The following is a 24,046-nucleotide window of genomic DNA, read 5'->3' as shown; positions in this document are numbered from 1 at the left end:
GAGCTGATTGAATTTTGGAAGTATTTGATTTAGTAGATTCAAAGATATTCGTAAGAAACTGTATTTCAGTATTTTTTTCTTCAACGATATCTCTCGAACAAATAAGCCGATTGAGATGGTTCACGCTCATAATAAAAATAGTCTTCTGATCGATTTTAAGAGCTTGACATTAGAATAAAAATAACTAGAAAACAATGCGATCTTCGAAAAAACTTTATTAGAAATAACTTCTAGGGAATAAAATCGTCTACAAAAAAGGTCCAATAATATTTTGTAATAGGTCTGATAGTTTCGCCGAAAAAGTAAGAAAATCTCAAAATTTAATATGAATTCGACTTCAACCTTAAATAACTTTTGAACAAATAGATTCCTCAAAAAATGATAAGAATCTTTTTTTGTAGAACATTTAATTCCCTACAATAATTAGCCTGTCAATTATTTCTATGACGCATCGTTAGCTACTTATAAAAATCAGAAGACGTAAAAAAAATTGATTCCGTGTTATTCTTATGGAAAATAGAAAAGTGCGATGAGAAACCTTTTAATATTAATATTAAGAGCTCTAATTTTCACAGGCGTCTTTTTTTATCTAAATGAAACTTTTGAACCTGTTTACGAGAAAAAAAAAAAATTTGTCATTTTTTGGATCACCCTAATAAACACACATATATACATACATACATACAGACACTCGGACATAATTTTGAAAATAGAATAGTTTCTTAGTATTTTAAAACGTCGAAATCTGATGGTAACTTGATTTTCGAAAATCGGGATGAAAATACTAACATCCTTAATTTTTCGAAAATCTATTACGACTTTCTTAGCGGGAAGTTAAAACAATATTATTATTATTATTATAATTATAATTATAATTATAATTATTATTATTATTATTATTATTATTATTATTATTATTATTATTATTATATACACCGATTACGATATACACCAATTATAGATATGTTAAATGCACTTGGATGGATGTCCATTAAGCAACGTATGGTGTATAATACCTGTATACTCATTTATAAAATGATAAATAACTTGTCACCTTCCTACTTATGTGATCGCATAAAATTAAACAATGAGAGGACTCAATATTATACCCGAAATAGTACGCTGATTGATATTAAGAACACCAAAACGCACACTGCGGAAAAATCAATTACATATATCGGCTATAATTGGTATAATAAACTAACAGCTGAAGTAAAGAATCAGAGTTCTTTGGCCAGTTTTAAAAGAGAACTGAGTAAATATATTAAACGAGAGATCGATATCTGACTGTAAAAACTTTTGTCATTTTGTTGTTATTGTTATTGTTATGTTTTTTTAGATAACTAAACTTTGAATTTGTAAATGAATAGCAAATTGCTAAATAAACTATATATTATTATTATTATTATTATTATTATTATTATTATTATTATTATTATTATTATTATTATTATTATTATTATTATTATTATTATTATTATTATTATTATTATTATTATTATTATTATTATTATTATTATTATTATTATTATTATTATTATTATTATTATCATTATTATTATTATTATTATTATTATTATTATTATTATTATTATTATTATTATTATCATTATTATTATTATTATTATTATTATTATTATTATTATTATTATTATTATTATTATTATTATTATTATTATTATTATTATTATTATTATTATTATTATTATTATTATTATTATTATTATTATTATTATTATTATTATTATTGTTAATAATAATAATAATATTATTATTATTATAGTAACTTTTAATTATCAAGTGGGAGTGTGATAGGGAAAATCCGGAACAATCCCACTATGCGGAATCAGTCGTAGCCTTTCTCTTTGATTTATAAAACATGTGAAAACTGTTCTCTCATGACATTCTCTGTATGTTCCTGTTTCATTCGATCGTCATGCGGGTTTATATTTTCTTCGGTAAGTAACTAATACTACTTATGGCTCTATTAATCTACAGTTTGCATTTTTTATGAGATTTATTATAAAGTTACTTAACCATCGCGGGATTTTTTAACGGGTGTTTTTTAATTTTGTTTGCACTTTCCAATAGTTGACATGAATTTTTTTGTCACCGTTTTATTTCTGATAAAACTTCTTATACTCATTTTTGTGCCGTTCACTGCATGGCATATCGTACTGTACATCAGGCTTTGTCTCTGAAATAGTAGAATCTTTCATTCGCGTTCGAACAGATGATCCATTTTTTTGTCTGTTTTTATAATCGATTTTACAATTCTCGATAAATTAAACACGATAAAATTTATTCCTGGAAGTATTCGAAGAACTTTCATTTTCAAGTGTACAATCCACCATTCTCTTAATTTTTGATCCTTCATTCACATTAAGACTTAAACGATTTATTCACATTTTCACTAATTACATAAAAGTTCTGAGATATTATTTTTTTTTACTGTTTGCCCATACGAAATGTTTAAAACGAAATTCAATTTTTATCTTATATTGTAGAAGAGATTAACTCAGTTTCAATTTTTTTAATACAATATGGCAGCTTAATATCTATCGCAATTTCTCTGTTGTTTGCTGTTTCAATTTTACATTTTTGATTGCATTTGAAATGTACATTCGTTATGAACAAAAAAAGTACTTTATGGCGATTGCATACATTTTTTTTTCGGATTCAGTTATTTACTTTTGCGTTGCAAAAAAAAATTATTATTCTACAAAAATCACTTGTGTAGTTATATTGACTTCGTGGATTCTTATTAATCATGACCGTCCCAGACGAATGAAAAATATTATGATTTCAGATTAATAACCCAAAATCTAATATCGTTTTCAGTTGAAACTGAGTTATTGAAAAAATTAGAACAGACAAACTGTTTTTCCCAATAGCATAATATGACATCAGTATCGTGATTTGAGTAAAAATCGTTATTTATGCTTAGATCTGAATAATTGGAACTAGATCGTAAATTTCAATTTGTGATAAATTCTATATTTAGTGTTTTGAAAATCTGATGATGTTATTTTATGCAAAATTAAAGAGCTTTATTGAATAAATTTTTTTTTCATGTAAGCTACTTTTTCAATTAAATGAAAAAAGACCAATTTTTTTTCTGTACATAAAATTTTTTTTACGGCCTTGATAACGTCTTTTGGATTTTGATGACATGAGAAATTCTGGAAGGTGATAGGTCATATACAAAACCTAGTTGTGGCGAAAAAATAAGATGTTTATAATATTTATGTCTATTAATATCAAAAGTCGCATCATCTATCAGTAATGATAATTATATATTCATCCAATAATTAAAAACTTCTTTAATTATTGTATTTTATCTGATCGTATCGAGAAGAAATATTACTTTCATAAACTGGTGTACTCGCAAATGATAATAACCCTGATGTTCTCCAAATTTTTGGTACATCCTGTAAGTAAATTTTCAGCAGTTAATCCCTTCAAAATAATTATTAATGTCACAGTAAGAGAGTTACAATTGTCAAATTTTCTAGAAATTCATTTATATCAGTGAATATCTTTTAACTTTAATAATTAATTATGCATTAACCTAAAATTTCGTTAAAGTCACTCTGTGTGCAATAAAAATATGTCTCACATTCGTCTATCTCATGGTGCTTTTTTTCCAAACATTTTTTATTTTCTTAGTCTATATGAAATTTTTATTGTAGATGACGAAAAAAAAAAATTCCCTGAAAATTTGAGCCTTTAATTTTAATTTTAAGTGCTCATGATTTATTTTTGAAGTTTTATTATTTAAAAAGCATGGAAACGATATCACATTCTTTCGAAAAAATTTCTACTCAGGCAGTTGTTAAGCAATCAACTCATTTTCGGGCTCTTTTTGAAGTCCTCTTTAGAATTATTCTAAGTAACAGTAGAGATGCATTTTCATGAGAGTGAATAAATTTTTGTCATAAAGACTAAAGAAAGAGCTACATAAAAATTGATTAAGCTTGATTAATATAATACCAACAAAAAAAAAGGAAGTAAGTACGAAAGTTTGACTTGTGACGAAAATTAAATTAAAAGTGAATAATTCTATAATCCTTCAAAAAAGAAAAATTAAAAAAATAAACAATGACGTTGAAAAAATTGAATTGATTTAGATATTTCTTGTAGGGTATTTAACACACTACAAAATTTTTATGAATATTTTTTCTGGAAAGTTAATATTTTGCATAATAATAGTCAACAATTATGATTTTTTAGTAAAAATAAACATTTTTGAAGTTAGAAATTTCATAACTTTTGAATAGATATCAAATAAATAAGAATATAAGTATCACTTATAGTCTTTTTTCACATTATTATATGAAATATAATAATTATATTTAGTAGATAACAAATAAATTAGAATATTACCGTCAATAATGGTCTTTTTCCACATTATTATCTCAGTAAGTGAAATTTTTACTGGTAACATTTACAAAATTGATTGATTTTTTGACTTGACTTAACTGAAAATAAAAAAAAAAACTCATTTGGTAGAGTTCAAGAATTCACATTTTTTTAAAAACAAAAAACACAGTTGATAGATTTCAAAGATTCTTGACGAATTTAAAGAATTCAAAATTTGTCATTTTTCAAAATTTTTTTTTTCATAGCTCCAAGCATACCCTTCAAAACAAGCTATGGATCATTATTGTAAATATCATAGTTTTCAAGATATTTGAAGATTAAAGTTGAAAAACTGGAAAAATCGCGAAATTTTGAATTTTGCCTAACTTTTGGAGAAAAATTTTCAAATTTTTTTTCCTTCAGCAGAATTGCGTTATATGGTCATAGAAAACTTCTGACCAAAATTCGATCAAATCGAAAGGGTTCGATTTCAACTATTGGTCGATTTGACATAGAATGACCTACATGTAGACATTTATGCCGACATTTATCAAGAAATATATGCAGACATATGTGCACATATATGCAGACATATGTGCACATATGTATATGCAGACATACATGAAAACATATGGGTCAACGTATATACGAATCTATATATTAATATATTAACAAATTCAATGTCGATATATATGTAAATATATATTTTAAAAATTTTTAATAATATTCTACTATACGTATATTCATATAAGAATTGAAGAATGTGTAGAAATGCTTAACGAATATATACTTGTCTGATGAGAAGCATATATAAAAATTTCACAAATTCCGCTGGGTACTGGATGGCGTGACTTAATTGATAGAAATAACTTGAACGGTACTCGGTACAAAGTCTGGTCCCTCAACTGCAAAGTACTCGCGTGAGAACAAATTGGTCTGGGTTCGATTCCAAGATTGGGCGAACCAAAATATTCTTCTTTAATTATCAATAAACCCTACACTAAGTAATCCTTTCCTGCTTATTCCCAAACCCTTTTCTATACCAATTTCCATAAGCAAAAACAAAAAAAATTCCGATTCCTACCAACTAAAAAATTATTTTTGAAAATAATTATTGTCTGTATATGTTCATGCGTGCATATATGCATTCCTATAAGTATGTATACATGCAATCACATATGTGCGCATATATGTGCACGTATATGTTGGCATATATGTCTTCATATATGAAGACATATATGTACACACCTATGTGAGCATATATATGTAGGATAGAGCGGAGCTAGTTGATCATTGGGGCAAGTTGTGCAATCGAAATATCTCGAAAACAATGCAACTTACAACAAGAGTTTAAATGGTGAAAAGCAAGGGTTACGGGAGGAGAAGACATTGCATGATTATCAATTGCCATCCGGTGCTCAGACTAATTAATAGAAAGCTTTGTTTCTTTTTTTTTTGCGTCAAAAAAAAAGGCAGGTCTTCAGAATTTTTCTCCTATACTCGTATGAAAATACTTTTTCGTGATCACGTAAGTATTTAAAAATAATTTAATTATTGCTCTTTCGATTATATATAGTGATTTATTTTTAACTCTTATCATCTTTTGATAATTGAACTTTTACTTTGTTGCCTCATTTGGGGCTAGTTGAGCAAGGCGCGCTCAATGCAATTGTAATAGGGACAAAAATGGTTTAATAATTTGGGATTGTTAATCATCTAGCAATATTTTTGATCTCATAATAAGTCACTACTTTAATTTGATATTTATTTACTTAATAATTATTAATAAGTATATAATTTTAAATACAAAAAGTGTTATAATAATCCAAAGATTGGGAAGTTTTAATTTTGTTTGATTTTATTTTAAATATGAGAGTTATAATAATAATATAAGTATGTAATAATGATAATAAATGAATATTTGCTTGTTAATCACAATTTTATGTTGTATACATATGATTTTATACAGTCATTTCGTTCATTTTAGCCGTTGCACAACTAGCCCCATACTATGCTCAACTAGCCCCATTAGTGAGCGCTCGCGAATTTCTGGTAATAACTTGTAAATTTACACTCGAGTCGTTTTTGTGTCGCTAGAACTTTTAAAGAAGACTAAATTACGAACCTAACAGCACATGAATTGATTAAATCCGATGCATCGTCTTAAAGTTATGGGTCAAACGAAAAACTGATCAACTAGCCCCGCCCTACCCTATTTATATGTATGCATTAGGGTGTCCGTTATTACCCAAATTAGATCGTTTTACTTGGCCATGATATAAATCATTTCTTTGTGATCGAAAAATAACAATAAAAAATAAGAAAGCTCATTCGAATGCCGTTTAACCCTGCCTAAGTAATGATACTTTCCCATTTTAGTACAATGAGAAAAATTTTATTACTCTCTTAAAAACAAGTGTACAACAGTAACTAATACATAATTTTGTATCAAATTTACCGCTCTTAAAAAAAGGTCTCTTATGTTTTTTTCATGAATCCAACCATTTAAGAAATATTTAAGATCAAACTGATTTGTTTAAAAAAATTGGCGTTTTTGTTTGAGATTTTATTATTCTCTAACACATTGATAATGAATTAAGTGATAGCACTTAATTCTATGATTTTTCTTGTAGGAAATTTATCGCTCTTCAAAAAAGATTTCTTAAACTTTTTCGTAAATCCAACCATTTAAGTGATATCAAAGCTCAAAGTTGATACATGCTGAAAAAAAAATGGTAATACTTGCCATCTTAACGAAGTAACTATTCCCGTCCTTACATTTTTATGATTCTCATGTAGATAGTAACCATTCTTATCCGTGATGATTATCATTACTATCTTAGAAGGCAAAATCAAAAATTTTTCAGACAAGAAATATTACTATCTAGATGGTAACTATTACTATCGGCATTAGTAAATATTACTATACGAGAAACGAATAGTTAACATAAAAGCATGATAATGATTATCACATACAGATGGTAATCATTCCCTATTGTAAGATGGTAATAATTAGCATTATCTTTTCAGCCTGTATATTTGAAAAATAATGTTTTTTGATTAAAATTTTTTAACTCGTCAGATAACAGATACAGACTTAGATTCCTAACAATTATCGGGCAGAAATTTATCGCTCTACAAAAAAGGTCTCTCAGATTTTTTTGATAAACTCAACTGTTTGAGAGATATTTGCTCTCAAAATATAAGGAATTTTCTATATTTTATGATATCACAGCAAAATTTTGAGTTGGTTTGTGAATGTTTTCTTTCAATTTAGAGCTTAAATATCTCTTGAACGGTTGAGTTGATCAAAAAAATCTAAGGAACCTTTTTTGTAGAGCGGTAAATTTTCGACAACAAACTGTTGGAAGCCTAAGTATATGTCTGTTTTCTGAAGAGTTACAGAATTTTAATCGAAAAACATTATTTTTCAAATATATCAACTTTGAGCTTCGATATCCCTTAAATGGTTAGATTTACGAAAAATGTGTAAGAAACCTGTTTTGAAAAGCGATAAATTTCCTACATATAAAATCATAGCACTCAATTCTATGTCAATGTGTTAGACAATAATAACATCTCAAACAAAAACGCAAATTTTTTTAAACAAATCAAACTTTCGCTGAGAAAATCAAATAATAGGAATTACTATCTACACGAAGAGAAATTTATGGTAACGATTACAATAAATTATGGGAATGGTTCCCATAATGTATGGTAACCGGTTTTATTGAAATGAAATTACCATGATATTATGGTAACTATTACCATAATATATGGGAACCATTACCATACTATTATAGTAGCGATTACAATAATATTATGGGGACGATGACCATAATATTATGGTAATCATTACCATAGTTATTTCACATGCGATATGGGAACTGTTACCATAATTATGGGCCTATATCCCATAATTCCAAGTAATCATTACCATAACGGTATGGGATGATATTTCATAAACATACTAGGAACGGTTACCATAAATACTATAGTTTTATACATTTATAGTTTAACACCCACAAAACCTGTGAAAAAAGGGCGCAGTTGTATTTAAAGCGTTTATAGCGTCAATTATTTAATTTTATATAATTTAAAAAAAAATACCACACATTGATAAACGATTATTTTTGGAAGAAACGTAACTTTGTTAAAACCCTGGTGGGAATTTTTCGGACTTTTGTCTGAAAAACTTAGTTTTAGAGTTCTAAAGACTTTTTTTGGACAAAAGTCCGAAAAATTTTCATCAGGGAAATCTTTATTTTTAAAACATAGTAGTTAAATTATAAAAGTTGATAACAAAATTTCATGAATTTTTAAGAAACAATTTTTGAAATATGAGATATGTAATTCTTATTTTTATAATAATTGATTTATTATCATGAAAATTATTATCTTTATAACAAAAAATCCACGGAAAAATTATTTATATTTGAAATGCTATGGTATCATAGTAATGCTGGACCAGGTTGGGTATCTCTCGGAGATTAAAATTAACATTTGCAAAAATTACTATGGCTATAGTAAAATCGACAATGATACTGTAACCGTTGAAAATTTTGCTATGGTCATAGTAATTTCTGCATATGTTTATTTCTATTTCCGTCAAGTGGCTAACATGGGACGGCTTTACTATGACATTAGAGCATTTCAAACAAGAATAATTTTTCCGTGAATAAACTAATAATAAATATTAATTATTAAGCTAATGTTGGTCTATTTTCATTTTTACAGTTAATGTATAATTGATTGAGTATATTAAAAAATTCATGAATTCTCATACAATGGTCCGGAAATCCAACGCGAAACATGAATTCGGCAATATATCCAAACATATGATAGTCATTTCTACCGAATCTTGGAATGATTGATCGTGCTGTCCGCCATGTTCGCTCAATATTTTGAGTATGAGCGCCAGTATCAGGGTCGACAAAATTGTAGGAGTGGTTCACAGTTAAATGACGATATCCTAATAATAAGTTAATTGTAAATTAATTATTACGAGACAAAATTTTGAACAGTTGAAAATATACAAACGAATGTATATGAAAATATTCAACAATTATACCTTCATCTTTTAAGCAATCGTATGATTTCCAGCAATCAGATATTATTGTTGTTCCTTTTCTTATTTTTCTTTTGATGATTGCTAAAAGAGTTTCAGATGATCGATTAGGTACCGGCTCAGTAAAAAACTCTTTTGTTTCTCGGTCAATTCCGCCAAAAAGCCAGGTTCCATCGATTATTCGACCACGATTATATTTTCTTCGACCAAATTTGGCTTCATCGATTTCAACAATTTTGTTTCGACCACCAATTTTGGCCGAAGAATTTATTGTCGCCCAGAGCCTCGAGACCTTCCCGAATATACGAGCACGAATCAACTACTGTAGTTGAGGACATTTCAAATTCTCGCATTAAAAATTCTTGATGCGGAGGATTATTTAGTAAGAACATAGCTATAAACAAACAGCTACGTTCTAACGATAAATTTGAATATTTGAACCATGAATTTTTCCTAATAGATTGGTTAAAGTTGCATTTCACATGACTTACATGTCGGTTTTTTACAATTTTCCTGCGTTTTTGACATCTCCACAATAACCTTGTAGAGTCCGAAGTACAATTTTCATTGCAGGTTGAACAATGCACGTCAGAATTAATGCAATTGTGGGCAGTTAAAAATTCAACCGTAGATTCAAAATTATTGAACATTATTACAGCATCCATGAGGTTATAAGAACACCCTGATTAAACAAAATGATTAAAAATGATTTCACACGTTAAATGTCCATAAGAGACAGGATTAGAAATGATTTGAAGGATTAAAAAGTATTTAAAATGATTAAAAAACAAATCATTTTAAATACTTTTTAATCATTTGTTTTAATCAGGGCAATTACGACAACTCATTTTAAAAAGATAATTCTTTAATTCAACATATAAAATATTTAAAAATTAATTCCAGTGAATTTTTGTCACAAATATATTGATGAAAGTTTTATGATATAAATAAATCAAATATATGAAAATATATAATTTATCATATTTTGAAAATACAACTAGCGCCACTCAGTATTCATTAATTATTAAGTTCGATTAATAATGAAAATAACTTTATTTGTTGAAGGTAAAGTAGAATACTTCAGTAATTTTCGAAATAAATTTAATAACTATTTTGTGGGTCTTGAACTATAAAATGTATAAAACTATATACTTGAAATTGAACTGTGCCCTTTTTTCACAAATTTTGTGGGTGTTAAACTATAAATGTATAACACCGTACGCTTGAAATAGAACTGCGACTTTTTTTTTTAATTGTTAACAAATATGTACTTTTGCAATTTGTAAAATTAATTTACCAACAGAAAACCAAATTCTCACAAATGAATAAATGTATCTTCAAATGCGCCAAAAAGTAGAATGATTTAAAAAAAAAAAAAAAAAAAAAAAAAAGTTGAAAAATATGCATTTTTCGATTTTTATGGCCGAAAATAGTAAATTATGAAATATTTAAAATTTGTGAAATATTCAAAAAATCATAGAAAATAGAAAAATTAACATTTTAATAATTTTTTTTTTCAAATTGTTTGTTTTTGAATGGATTTTACAAAAAAAAATACAGGACAGCTAAAAAAAATTTTTTTTACAAAATTTTCAACAAAAACATCAAAAATGTGTATTTTGGCACGTTATAAATTGAATTTGCTAATAGCCCTGGTTAAAAAAGAGAATTAAAGAGGATTAAAAATGAATCGAATCCTTTTTAATTCTCTTCAGAGAATTAAATAGAATTAAGGAGAATTCATATTTAGAAATTTTTAATACTTTTAAATTCTCTTTAGAGAATTAAATAGAATTAAGGAGAATTCATATTTTGAAATTTTTAGTACTTTTAAATTCTCTTTAGAGAATTAAGGAGAATTCATATTTTGAAATTTTCAATACTTTTAAATTCTCTTCAGAGAATTAAATAGAATTAAGGAGAATTCATATTTTGAAATTTTTAGTACTTTTAAATTCTCTTTAGAGAATTAAATAGAATTAAGGAGAATTCATATTTTGAAATTTTCAATACTTTTAAATTCTCTTTAGAGAATTAAATAGAATTAAGGAGAATTCATATTTTGAAATTTTCAATACTTTTAAATTCTCTTCAGAGAATCAAATAGAATTAAGGAGAATTCATATTTTGAAATTTTTAGTACTTTTAAATTCTCTTTAGAGAATTAAATAGAATTAAGGAGAATTCATATTTTGAAATTTTCAATACTTTTAAATTCTTTTCAGAGAATTAAATAGAATTAAGAAGAATTCATATTTTGAAATTTTTAGTACTTTTAAATTCTCTTTAGAGAATTAAATAGAATTAAGGAGAATTCATATTTTGAAATTTTCAATACTTTTAAATTCTCTTCAGAGAATTAAATAGAATTAAGGAGAATTCATATTTTGAAATTTTTAGTACTTTTAAATTCTCTTTAGAGAATTAAATAGAATTAAGGAGAATTCATATTTTGAAATTTTTAGTACTTTTAAATTCTCTTTAGAGAATTAAATAGGATTAAGGAGAATTCATATTCTGAAATTTTTAATACTTTTTAATTCTCTTCAGAGAATTAAATAGAATTAAGGAGAATTCATATTCTGAAATTTTTAATACTTTTTAATTCTCTTCAGAGAATCAAATAGAATTGAGGAGAATTCATATTTTGTAATTTTTAATACTTTTTAATTCTCTTCATATTAATCGAAAAGAATAAAGAACTATTCTCAAGAAAAATATAGAGAGCCCGAACTGGGATGGATATCCCGAATTGTCCATGGGGAAGACCACTGGTTATACCAAAAATAATATATTATCTATACCAGATATATATATATATATATATATATATATATATATATATATATATATATAGGACGTGGTGCAGGGTGTACTGCGCCACTACCAGTAGGTACTTCCCACTCTGCTACGCAAAGTTCACTTGGTAGCAGTAGAGTGAAGACTGACGATTAACGTCCGCTGCATTTGCTTTTAACACTTCTACTATAAGTGTCCATATCCAAGAAGCTCGCACGCTCTAGCGGTGAGCGCGGAACTAACTTTCGCTCACTTACTCTCTCCCGCCAGATTGTCGGTCGGCGAGCGTCTCACGATCACTCTTACATTTTTTTCCCGTTGCCTTTTTCTCTTTTAATTACTTTTTTTTTCCACAAATTTCTCCATAAAAAAAAATAAAATTTCACGTATAAAATTATTATTTCTTTTCTTTCCCAGAATAAAATTTTAATATATAAATAATTACTAATCATTATTATTTTGTTTTTTCAAAGTTTACGGCCATTCTCAGACAGTGCCCCCCACTTCTTAAAAATTTTAAATGACTTTCAACTGTTATAAGCGTATCAAATTTTTAGCAATTAATTAAAAAAAAATTGAAGCATTAATTGAAAAAAGGACAACGTAGTTGTAATTTCGCCGATATATAGATATAAAAAAAAAATTATTTACACTTGATCAATTCGAAGTTAAACAAAATTCGTTGAATAAATTTTCGTGAAATCGTCCTGTCAATTTTATAATTAGAATTTTTTAATTTTGTTGGGTAAGTAATTTTTTGTAAATTCTATATCGCAACGAAATTACGACTACGTTGTCCTTTTTTCAATTAAAATTTTGATTTTTTTTTAATTGATTAATAAAATTTTAATACGGTTATGATAGTTGAAAGTCATTGCATATTTTTAAAAAGTGGGGGGCACTGTCTGAGAATGCCCTTAAAAGAAAAATAATTTTTTTTGTTATGGTTACAATTCTCTCGAATTCTCAGCGAGAACAGGAATTGCAACATGACTTTGAAATTATAAAAAAAATAAGATGGAATATAACTTTTTCGAATCCTGGTTTATTCTCTCGAATTCTCGGGAAAAACAGAAATTGCCACATGACTTTAAAATTAAAAAAAATTAGATGGAATATAACTTTTTCGGATCCTGTTTTACTCTCTCGAATTCATAGGAAGAACAGAAATTGCAACATTATTTTAGAATTAAAAAGAATTAGTTAGAATTAAATTTTTCCGAATCCTCTTTTATTCTCTTGAATCCTCTGCGAGAACAGAAATTCAAAGTTATTTTAGAATTAAGAAGGATTAGTTAGAATTAAACTTTTTCCAATCCTCTTTTATTCTCTTGAATCCTCCACGGGAACAGAAATTAAAAATTATTGAAGAATTAAAAAGAATAAGTTAGGATTAAACTATTTTGAATCCTCTTTTATTCTCTTGAATCCTCCGCGAGAACAGAAATTCAAAGTTATTTTAGAATTAAGAAGAATTAGTTAGGATTAAACTTTTTTGAATACTCTTTTATTCTCTTGATTCCTCCTCAGGAACAAAAATTTAATATTAATTTAGAATTAAAAAGGATTAGTTAGAATTAAACTTTTTCCAATTCTCTTTTATTCTCTTGAATCCTCCGCGAGAACAGAAATTGAAAGTTATTTTAGAATTAAAAAGAATTAGTTAGGATTAAACTATTTTGAATCCTCTTTTATTCTCTTGAATCTTCCTCGGAAACAGAAATTTAGTATTAATTTAGAATTAAAAAGGATTAGTTAGAATTAAACTTTTTCCAATCCTCTTTTATTCTCTTGAATCCTCCACGGAAGCAGAAATCAGGAGACACGGTAGTGTCTCGCGCCAAGTACACGTTTAAACACACATGTATATGTGTGAAGTGTCATGGCGCGAGCCTGCCGTGTCTCTATACCGTAGACCGAACGGTATTTAGCTCCAATTTTTAAAAACTTTTTTAAAAAACAATATTTTTAGAAAATTCCTTTTTCAGTCGAAAGATGATTGATTGTTCGTCATAAAATTATGAAACTTTACCCATTTTAGTAATGAGAACTAATTTAAATAATGAAATTAGGCCAGCATATACTATAGCACCCCCATTTTTAATAATTTTACAATTTTTTTCATGCGAAAAGGGCACTGCCAGAGAATAAAAACTTATAAGAAATGCCATGATTCAGTAAATGATATATATTTTTCTATAGCAATAATTAATTTTTTCGCCACCAGTGGAGCTCCAGTCTATATTTTTTACTATAGTTTGATATGAAATTTACCCGCATAGTCACCTCCACTGCAAATTAACTCCTCTAATAGCCACTTTAGCTTGAAATTGACTGTAACTTGACATCATTGAAATTACCTGCCCGAATTTGCCAATAATTTAACAGTAAAAGTTGAAAAGAAAAATTTGCGGTTAATTTTTGCTCGATTTAGAGGTAATTTTTTATAGAAAATAATTGTTGGTAACGTTCGTTCTTTGCATTTCAGATGATAAGCAAATTATACATAAAATGTCTATACAACTTGCTGTACAATATGACGTAAATTTACTACCCGAATTAGAATGCAAATTCACTTCCAAAGCTGACTAGAAAAAATTTTTCGTCAATTTTGAGGCAAAGTTTTACATCAATTTATTGTTAATTTGACTCAAAAATTGTTAAGATTTTTTTTTCCCTCAAATTGTAGACATATTCATGTATAAATTTGCTTTCCTTCTGAAATGATAAGAACGAACATTAGCGACTTTTTTTTTCTAGTAAAAAATTACCTCTAAATTTAGCAAAAATTAACCGCAAATTTTTCTTTCCAACTTTTTACTGTTAAATTGTCGATGAATTCAGGCAGCAAATTTCAGGCAATTTCAAGCTAAAGTGGCTCGGTGAAAATGTGCCACGGCTTGTCTAGGGAAACGTACATATTTCCCCTAGACAAGCCGTGGCACATTTTTGCCGAACTGCTAAAGTGGCTATTAGGGTTAAGCTTATTGAAAGTTTAACTTGAAATTAACGGTAAGTTTACATCAAGTTTGCATCAACCCTACCCTGATAGCCACACATTACTCAGTAAGGTCTACAGAGCAACACTTTCGGCTAACTCAACGAGAAAGTTTCTGGCAAACCTTAGCTGGATATAATACTTTCCATTGAGTTGGCTTCAAAATACGGCAGTGGCTTCGATGTAATTTGACAGAAAAACTTGTCGTCAACTTGAAATGAAACTTTCAATTAACTTAGCGTCAATGTCTGACAGTAATACTTGTAGTCAAAGTGAATTCAACTTAACAGACTATTTACTGTCAATTTGAAGATAACCTACTTGCTCTCCAACACTTTCCTTTAAGTTACCTATAGAATACGGCAATAGCTTGTAGTTAACTTACGGTTAGGGTGGCTATCAGGGTAATAGCACAATTTGCCTTAGCAAAAGTTTACTTACAAAAGTTTCCTTAAATTTTTCTCCAAATCCTAATCGCTACTTTAGCTTGAAATTGACTGTAACTTGACATCATTAAAATTACCTGCCCGAATTTGCCAATAATTTGACAGTAAAAGTTGAAAAGAAAAATTTGCGGTTAATTTTTGCTCGATTTAGAGGTAATTTTTTATAGAAAATAATTGTTGGTAACGTTCGTTCTTTGCATTTCAGATGATAAGCAAATTATACATAAAATGTCTATACAACTTGCAGTACAATTTGACGTAAATTTACTACCCGAATTAGAATGCAAATTCACTTCAAAAGCTGACTAAACAAAATTTTTCAGGCAGTTTTACATCAATTTATTGTTAATTTGACTTATAAAGTATTTTTTCACCCCCAAATTGTAGACATTTTTATGTATAAATTTGCTTACCTTCTGAAATAGTAAGAATGAACATTACCGACTTTTTTTTTCTAGTAAAAATTTACCTCTAAATTGAGCAAAAATTAACCGCAAATTTGTTTTTCCAACTTTTGCTGTCAAATTGTCTGCAAATTTGGGCAGCAAATTTCAGGCAATTTCAATGTCGAGGTACTTCAATTTCAAGCTAAAGTGGCTATTAGGGTGTGCTATTAGGGTCAGTAAGATTTAGTATAGAAATATACCCTATAAAAAGTGTGCTATTGCACAGTTTGCTTTAGCAACAGTTTACTTTACAAAAGTTTTCTTGAATTTTTCGTCAAATTTTCGTCAACTTTAGACTTTTCCATTTTTTACGTCAATTTGTGAGCAACTTGCTATTGAATTTGATGTAAATTTACTACCCGAACTAAAATGCAAATTCACTTCAAAAGTTAACTAGAAAAAAGTTGTCAATTTTCAGGCAAATTTTGTCAATTTATTGGTAATTTGACTGGAAAAATTGATAAGGATTTTTTTACCATGAAATTGTAGACAATTTCATGAATAAATTTGCTCACCTTCTCAAATGGTAAGAATGAACATTAACGACTTTTTTTTTCGTAAAAAGTTATCCCTGATAGCCAGAGTTTCTAATCAGAAAGTTGGTGTACCTGAGTTGCAACCAACTTGACGACAAGTTGTTGACAACTTTCAGCTCGTGTAACTGTTGACTACATGTTGGCTACAAGTTACTCAAAAACTTGGCGACAATCTACTGCCGCAACCTGTCACCAAGTTTCTGAGCAACTTGTAGACAAGTTGTCGGCAACAGTTACACAAGCTGAGAGTTGTCGACAAGTTCCTCGGAAAGTTGCCGACAACTTATGGAAATGCTAACTTTTGCGGCCAATCTGGCGACAGGTTGCGGCAGTAGGTCGTCGACAAGTTGCGGCCAACTTGGCTATCAGGGTACCTTTAAATTGAAGAAAAATTAACCGCAAATTTATATTTTCAACTTTTGCTGTCAAATTGTCGACAAATTTGGGCAGCGAATTTCAGGAAATTTGACAATTAAAATTACTAAAGTTTGCTGTCCGAATTTGCCGACAATAAAACAGCAAAACTAGAATAAAAGTTTTCTTGAATTTTTCGTCAAATATCTGTCAATTTCAGGCATTTTCGTTACTGACGACAGCTTGTATACAAGCTATTTATGTTTTTCAAGTTAACTAATTGATTGACAGATGGAGGCACTTGAGGCCACTGAGGACGTAACCACTTCCTTGAATTTTTTGTGAAATATCCGTCAACTTGAGGCTTTTCCATTTTTGACAACAATTACCCTGATAGCCACACCTTACTCAGTAAGTTCTGCAGTGAAACATTTTCGGCTACCTTAACGAAAAAGTTTCTGGCAAGCTTGGCTGGATAATGCTTTCTTTTTTAAGTTGGCTTCAGAATACGGCAGTAGCTTGAAATTAACTTGCGGTTCAGGTGGCTTTCAGGGTTAAAATGAAACTTTTAATCAACTTAACGTCATTGCCTGACAGTAACCCTAATAGCCACTTTAGCTTGAAATTGACTGTAATTTGACATTGAAATTGCCTGAAATTTTTTGTCCGAATTTGCCGACGATTTGACAGCAAAAGTTGGAAAGAAAAATTTGCGGTTAATTTTTCCTCAATTTAGAGGTAAATTTTGACTACACAAAAAAGTCGGTAATGTTCATTCATACCACTTCAGACGGTAAGCAAATTTATACATAAAATTGTCTACAATTTTACGGTAAAAAATTACTTTACAATTTTTTAAGTCAAATTAACAATAAATTGATGCAAAAATTTGCCTGAAAATTGACGAAAAATTTTTTTCTAGTCACCTTTTGAAGTGAATTTGCATTCTAATTCGGGTAGTAAATTTACCTCAAATTGTATAGCAAGTTGTGTATAAATTGTCGTCAAAAACGGAAAAGTCCGAAAGTGACGGAAATTTGACGAAAAATTCAACGAAACTTTTGTACAGTAAGCTTTTGCTCAAGCAAACTGTGCTATTAGGGAAAAAGTCCGACGTTGACGTATATATTTGACGTTAACTTTAAAGGGAACTGTCGTTAAACAACTGCAGCTCCTTGTTTTATAAAAATTGATTAATCAAATTATGATATTTAGCAGTACAAAATTACTATAGTTGTTAACAAACAATTTTATTGTTTCTACAAAATAATACTATAAACAATATAGGCTCACGTGTCTTAAATTATAACTCGATTTCTAATAGTGTAGATTAAAATCATTCTCAATCAATACGACAAAAAAAAGACAAATCCTACCAAAAACAGATTCTCTGTATAAAATCGCGCCAAGTACACGTTTAAAATTTTTTACAATTAAGACAAGATTCTTTTTACAAAAAAATGAATCAAATCGAAAAAATACCAAGTACCTAATATAATTCGAAATCATGGAAAACATTTTCATAGAATTGAACAAAAAATTGAAAAAAAAAAATTTCAATGTACTTGGTGTGCCTATAAACTGGAAAAAAAGAATATCATTCAATTTTATTGGAAAATAATTTATATGCGAAATCAATTCTAAAAATTTTGCTTGAATAAATTTAGTAACGCACACCAAGTACATTGAAATTTTTTTTTTTCAATTTTTTGTTCAATTCTATGAAAATGTTTTCCATGATTTCGAATTATATTAGGTACTTGGTATTTTTTCGATTTGATTCATTTTTTTGTAAAAAGAATCTTGTCTTAATTGTAAAAAATTTTAAACGTGTACTTGGCGCGATTTTATACAGAGAATCTGTTTTTGGTAGGATACTATATTACAATCAAAAATGATACTTGTCATTCTGTCGAATAACAGAGAAATGCTCATGCATAAAAATAAATTTTCTCGGAATAACTACTATTTTTTTAACGCGAGAATTTTTGTATGCTTCAACAAAAAAAAAAAAAAAAAAAAATTGTTTAAGCTAAAAGAAAAATTTATTGGGAGAAAAGATATATATTATCTTGATTGATTTTCACTTTAATAAATAATTCTGAATTGATTGGCAACAAAAAATTTTTACACGCCCTTTTGGTATAAAAAAATATTTTTTTTTCACTTTTTTAATCAATCTTCACATTTTTAACGATTCGGAATTGATAATGAAAAAAATGTTTGATATGCTTCTTTGGCTCAGCAGAACCAATAAGGCGTATATTTTGCAATACGCACTTTTGGCATTAAGATCGCAATATATAGCCAGGGAAACTAAATATTAATGGCATTCATAACTATATTCTCCTTTGAATTTTTTTTTACATTTGTTTATTAGTCAGCAGAAATATTCTATAATTATTAAATTAACTGGGAATCGATTGTTTAGAGAACTAAGATGAAATAGTACGGTTGATACTTTTGTCAGTAGTAAAAGGAACTAAATAAATGCAGTTCTATGAGACGACAACTATACTCTTATAGTTGAGTCAACTATTAAAATTATTTCTACCAACTATCACACAGTCACTAAGCTAACATAGTTACTGTATCTATTTTATGTTAATCGAGCCAATGATAAAGGTAATATTGTGTTCACTACTAAGCCTTGATTTAAAAAGATTGAAGTTTTGTAGCGACCATAATACGGCAAAAATAGTTTCTTAAGTTTAGTTAATGTAACTATTTTTTCGTGCTGATTCACACTAGTATATAGTTCCAGTAACGATAAAAATTGGTTAGGGAGACTATATTTTTATATCTGTCGCTGAATAGTTCAGGTTACTAAGCACTTTTCTCTCAGTGTACCGGAAGAACGTTCTGTTAAAGATATAAGGGTTGGAACCTTTTGCTTTAAAAAATTTTTAGAGTAGCCCAGCTAATTAGAAAGTATTCGACATCATTCTAGAACATTCCAGAAAATTCCAAAAAATTTAGAATGGAAAATAGAAAATTACCACACTATATAACTCCAATGATTGTTCTGGATTGTTCCACAACGATCTGGGTTGGTCCGGGATATTCCCGAACGTTCTGGGCTATTCCCGAAGATTCCATCCATGAAAAAGGTATCATTTTTTACCTAAAGGCTTTGCTACTGAAGGTGTAAGGGTTTAAAGTTCCACCCACTAGAAATTTCTAGAATAGTCCTGAATATTTGTAAGTATTCAAGAGCATTTTACAATGTACCAGAACATCTCAAACCGTTATTGAATGCTTGCGAATAGTCTGGAACGTTTTGAAATATTCTGGAACATTCCAAATCATTGTGGAACATTCCAGAATGATGAAGGGAGTTAGATAGTGTGGTAGCCCTCTATGTCCCATCCATGAAGAAGGTTCTCTTTGTTGCCTGAGGATTGTGCTTTTTAAGATCCAAGGACTGGAAGTTTCACCTCTAGAAATTTCCAGAACAGTTCAGATCTTTTAAGAGTATTCGAAAGCTTTCCACATTCCGGAACATCCTAAACATTTTGGAATGTTGCAGAATGCTGAGAAATAGTCATTGTGAATATTCCAGGACACTCTCGAATGTTGAGGAATGTTCTGGAACATTGCGAACTATTCGAAATCGTTTTTGTCTGGGTGAGACTACCCATTGGTAAGCATGTATAAAGTACGATCCGTCATGGGTTTAAATGTCAGTTCCTTGAAATAAGTGAAAGAAAACAACACTTGGAAACCCGACCCCCTTCGATTTGACTGGAATTTTTTTCTCATTCTACCTTTTTTCATGAGTGTATTATATTTGCCACCCCATATGATTCCATTCTTCGTTTAACTGCAACGACAGAATTATTAAATGAACTGACATAATCTCTAAATAGATCAAAATACTCTTATGGAATAACAAATTAAAACTGTATAAAATGGTTCATTCGATCTGCTGCATATGCATCTAATACATCAGAATAATAACAATTGATAGGAACAACTAGTCTTTATTCAATCCATCATGTGTGAATTTCGTTTTGAATAAGTCAAGATTAACTGTTATAATTGCAATGCAAGTCTCAATAGCATACATTTTCTAGTTCAAGCGGGTTAAAACTCCAAGAATGCTTCAGAAAACTTATAAATATCAATATTTCAGAAATCAATTTTCCAGAAATACACTGAAATACCTTCTTTTTCAAAGTTAACATTAAATTAAATTAAAAATAAATAATTCTTAAATGAAAAGTTCAAAATAGATGTGATATGATGTATGATGTAATCGTTGTTTTCTTGATTTAATCTTGATATTATTCATCAGGTTTGATATGTGCAATTATTGGAGAAGAGCTAAAGGAATCTCCACTTAAAGGAAAAATAGACGATATTCAAGATGTCCTGCTACTTGAGCTTGGACTTGACGGACCAAGTCATAACATTCGTAAAATTCGACAGTCAGAGGTAAAAGAAAACTACGACTAATTTTGCATGTCTTCAATGAACAATAAACCAATGAATTATCGAAAATCATTATTTTCTAAATGAATTTTACTTTTTCGCAATAGTATAATTAAATCACTTGAATTTTTGCGTATAATCATAAATTTAGTAGTCTTTAATAATGCTAGTATCCAAGAGACGCTATGTCCGAATCCGATAAATTGTAGGAAACGATCATTAATAAAAGAGTTGGGCCTGGTTAGTTAGGCACCAAGAAACCTATGCGAAACAAAGATTTTGGTTAATTATTATAGAACCAGATTGATAATTCCGTTTAAAACCAATAAATTTCAATTGAAATTAATTTAGTCTATTGGAAAACATTTGAATCGAAAACATATATTGCGTAAATTCTGATTAGGGGTATGCGAATCTTGTTCGAATCGAATCGAGTCGAATATCGAATAGTTCGAGAGATTCGAATAGTTTGAAGGATTCGAATAGTTCGAAAGATTCGAATAGTTTCGAAACTTTACCGAGTCTTCAGTAAATAGGAGAGACTGGGGCACGAAGGCTCCCCTCAGAAACTAGGTAAAAATTTTATTTTTATTTTCCGTCAAGTTATGACCTCTATAACGTTTTTATCATATTTGAGACCAATATGTGATATGTGGGGTAAAATGGACCACTCAAAAAAAATTGTAACGAAAAAATTGTTGTGTTTTATTTTCCGTCAAGTTAATTTTTTTTAAGTGGTCCATTTTACCCCACATATCACATATTGGCCTCAAATATGATAAAAACATTATAGAGGTTATAATGATAACTTGACGGAAAATAAAAAAAAATTTTTACCTAATTTTTGAGGGGGCCCTTCGTGCCCCAGGCTCTCATATTTACCGAAGATTCGGTAAAGCTTCGAAACTATTCGAATCTTTCGAACTATTCGAATTATTCGAACCTCTCGAACTATTCGAACCTCTCGAACTATTCGAACATTTCGAATCTTCGAGGTGAATCGAATCGAACAATTCGATTCACCTCGAATAATCCGAAGTTTCGAGTATTCGTACACCCCTAATTCTGATTGAAACCGATTAACTTCAATTAAAATCTTGAAATTGGAATCAATCAGGATTAATCGGAATGTTCGCAATATTACTTTTCGATTGAAACTTTTCAATCGAGAAATTTAATTTCGACTTTTTTATTCATGCTAAAGAAATTATTAGTTTAATAGTTTATTGTTAATTGTTACGTTCTAGCTTTAGTTACATTTAAATGAAATTTTTATAAAGTTTTTTTTTTTGAAGTCTTGAATCATTTATCCGTCTCAGTAGGCGAATAAACGGTTCAACACTTCTTGAAATAATTAATACATCAATAAATCGTTACTTTGTTGGTGAGATTATTTTTTTACCGCCAACAATGTGACGGAAATCTTTTGCGATAAGAAAATTGCCGTGACTCAGGGATAGTCTAAACAGATGACGATGCATGAATCCCGAGCCACGACAATTCTTTCATAGGGAACTTGAGATGCAACGCTAACATTTGATGAATGTATATAATCAAAGAGCGACAGAATCAAGGCAGTCAACAACAAGATATAGTAGACCCAAGAACTCTATACAAACCTTCTGGCTTGATCCAGTCACTTGGACTTTAAGGCAAAGTATAAATCCGTAGTTTATTAAAAATACGCACACTCCATTAAAAGTTTGGTCACTGCTACCGGCAGCCTAATACTCTTACCTCTTCTGGGCGCTAATACCGGCAGCCCAAACATTTCCTCTCCGAATCTTAAATTCATGTCGAGGAGCCGAAGGTCAGGCAAGAAGGTTCAGCTATGCCGCGTATTACGGATGATAGCCAAAGACCTCGGATGATGTCATCACGAACCTTCCGATATGAGGGTTGTTACCGAGGAAGTCCTCCTCGATCCGGTGACGTTGGTCGTTCAAAATCTGGTTAACGAATTACCAAATTCGAGTATCGCGTTAAGACAAGTTTGTGAGCCGTCGAAATCGTGTGTTGTTGAGCCGTCAGGCTCTGGTGGTGTGAACCAACAATTGGAATCGCTTGCCCTTGCGGAAAAACCGGGCCTTCAAAGCTCATCCTGGTCAGAGGAGGCATCAAGGGGAAAACCCGACCTTTTGAACTGGCATCAGTGAAGGTTGGCAGCTGGTTTCTGTGCACGTTCCACCCGTCCATCTACCAAGTGAGAGCATCCCGTTCCACGACCCTCGCTACGGGTACTACTCTGAGGCCTATTTCAAAGCCACCGGCAGGGACGCGTACGCACCAGCGGAGGCAAAGAAGTTACTCAAGAAAGAGATTATTTGGGCCGAATTATGGTTCATTATCTCCATCACGGTAGCTCATTAAAATTTACTCATCAAAACAATAGAAAGTCAACAGCTGACGCACCTGGTATTTATCGACACCCTAACGACGTTAGCCTGGCAATTTAAAAATATTCTGTCTTATAAATGGAGAGGCCCGAATGTAGCAAAATATTTTTTGTTTTACAAAATTTTAGGAAATCCGATAAAGTTTCAGGAAATCGTACAAAGTTTTGTGATATTTGATAAAATTTTACGTCATATAATTTAGAGAAT

At 29.4% G+C, this 24,046-nt stretch overlaps 1 protein-coding gene across 1 annotated transcript in view; it reads left to right on the top strand.

Annotated features, from left to right (window-relative positions):
- The first annotated feature begins 1,832 nt into the window (after nt 1-1,832).
- The window catches only part of LOC130678299 (uncharacterized), a 46,251-nt gene continuing 24,037 nt past the window's right edge, over nt 1,833-24,046 (top strand). Inside the window, exons 1-2 of the mRNA XM_057485448.1 lie at nt 1,833-1,958; nt 21,307-21,446. Of these exons, the coding sequence (XP_057341431.1) occupies nt 1,913-1,958; nt 21,307-21,446 (186 nt within the window). The 5' untranslated portion in view covers nt 1,833-1,912. The remainder of the gene's footprint in view (nt 1,959-21,306; nt 21,447-24,046) is intronic.

The sequence above is a fragment of the Microplitis mediator genome, chromosome 1, assembly GCF_029852145.1.
Source record: "Microplitis mediator isolate UGA2020A chromosome 1, iyMicMedi2.1, whole genome shotgun sequence".
NCBI classification, from domain to species: Eukaryota; Metazoa; Arthropoda; class Insecta; order Hymenoptera; family Braconidae; genus Microplitis; species Microplitis mediator.
The sequence above is the reverse complement of the archived record's forward strand: the minus strand, read 5'-3'. Positions and strand labels throughout refer to the sequence as shown.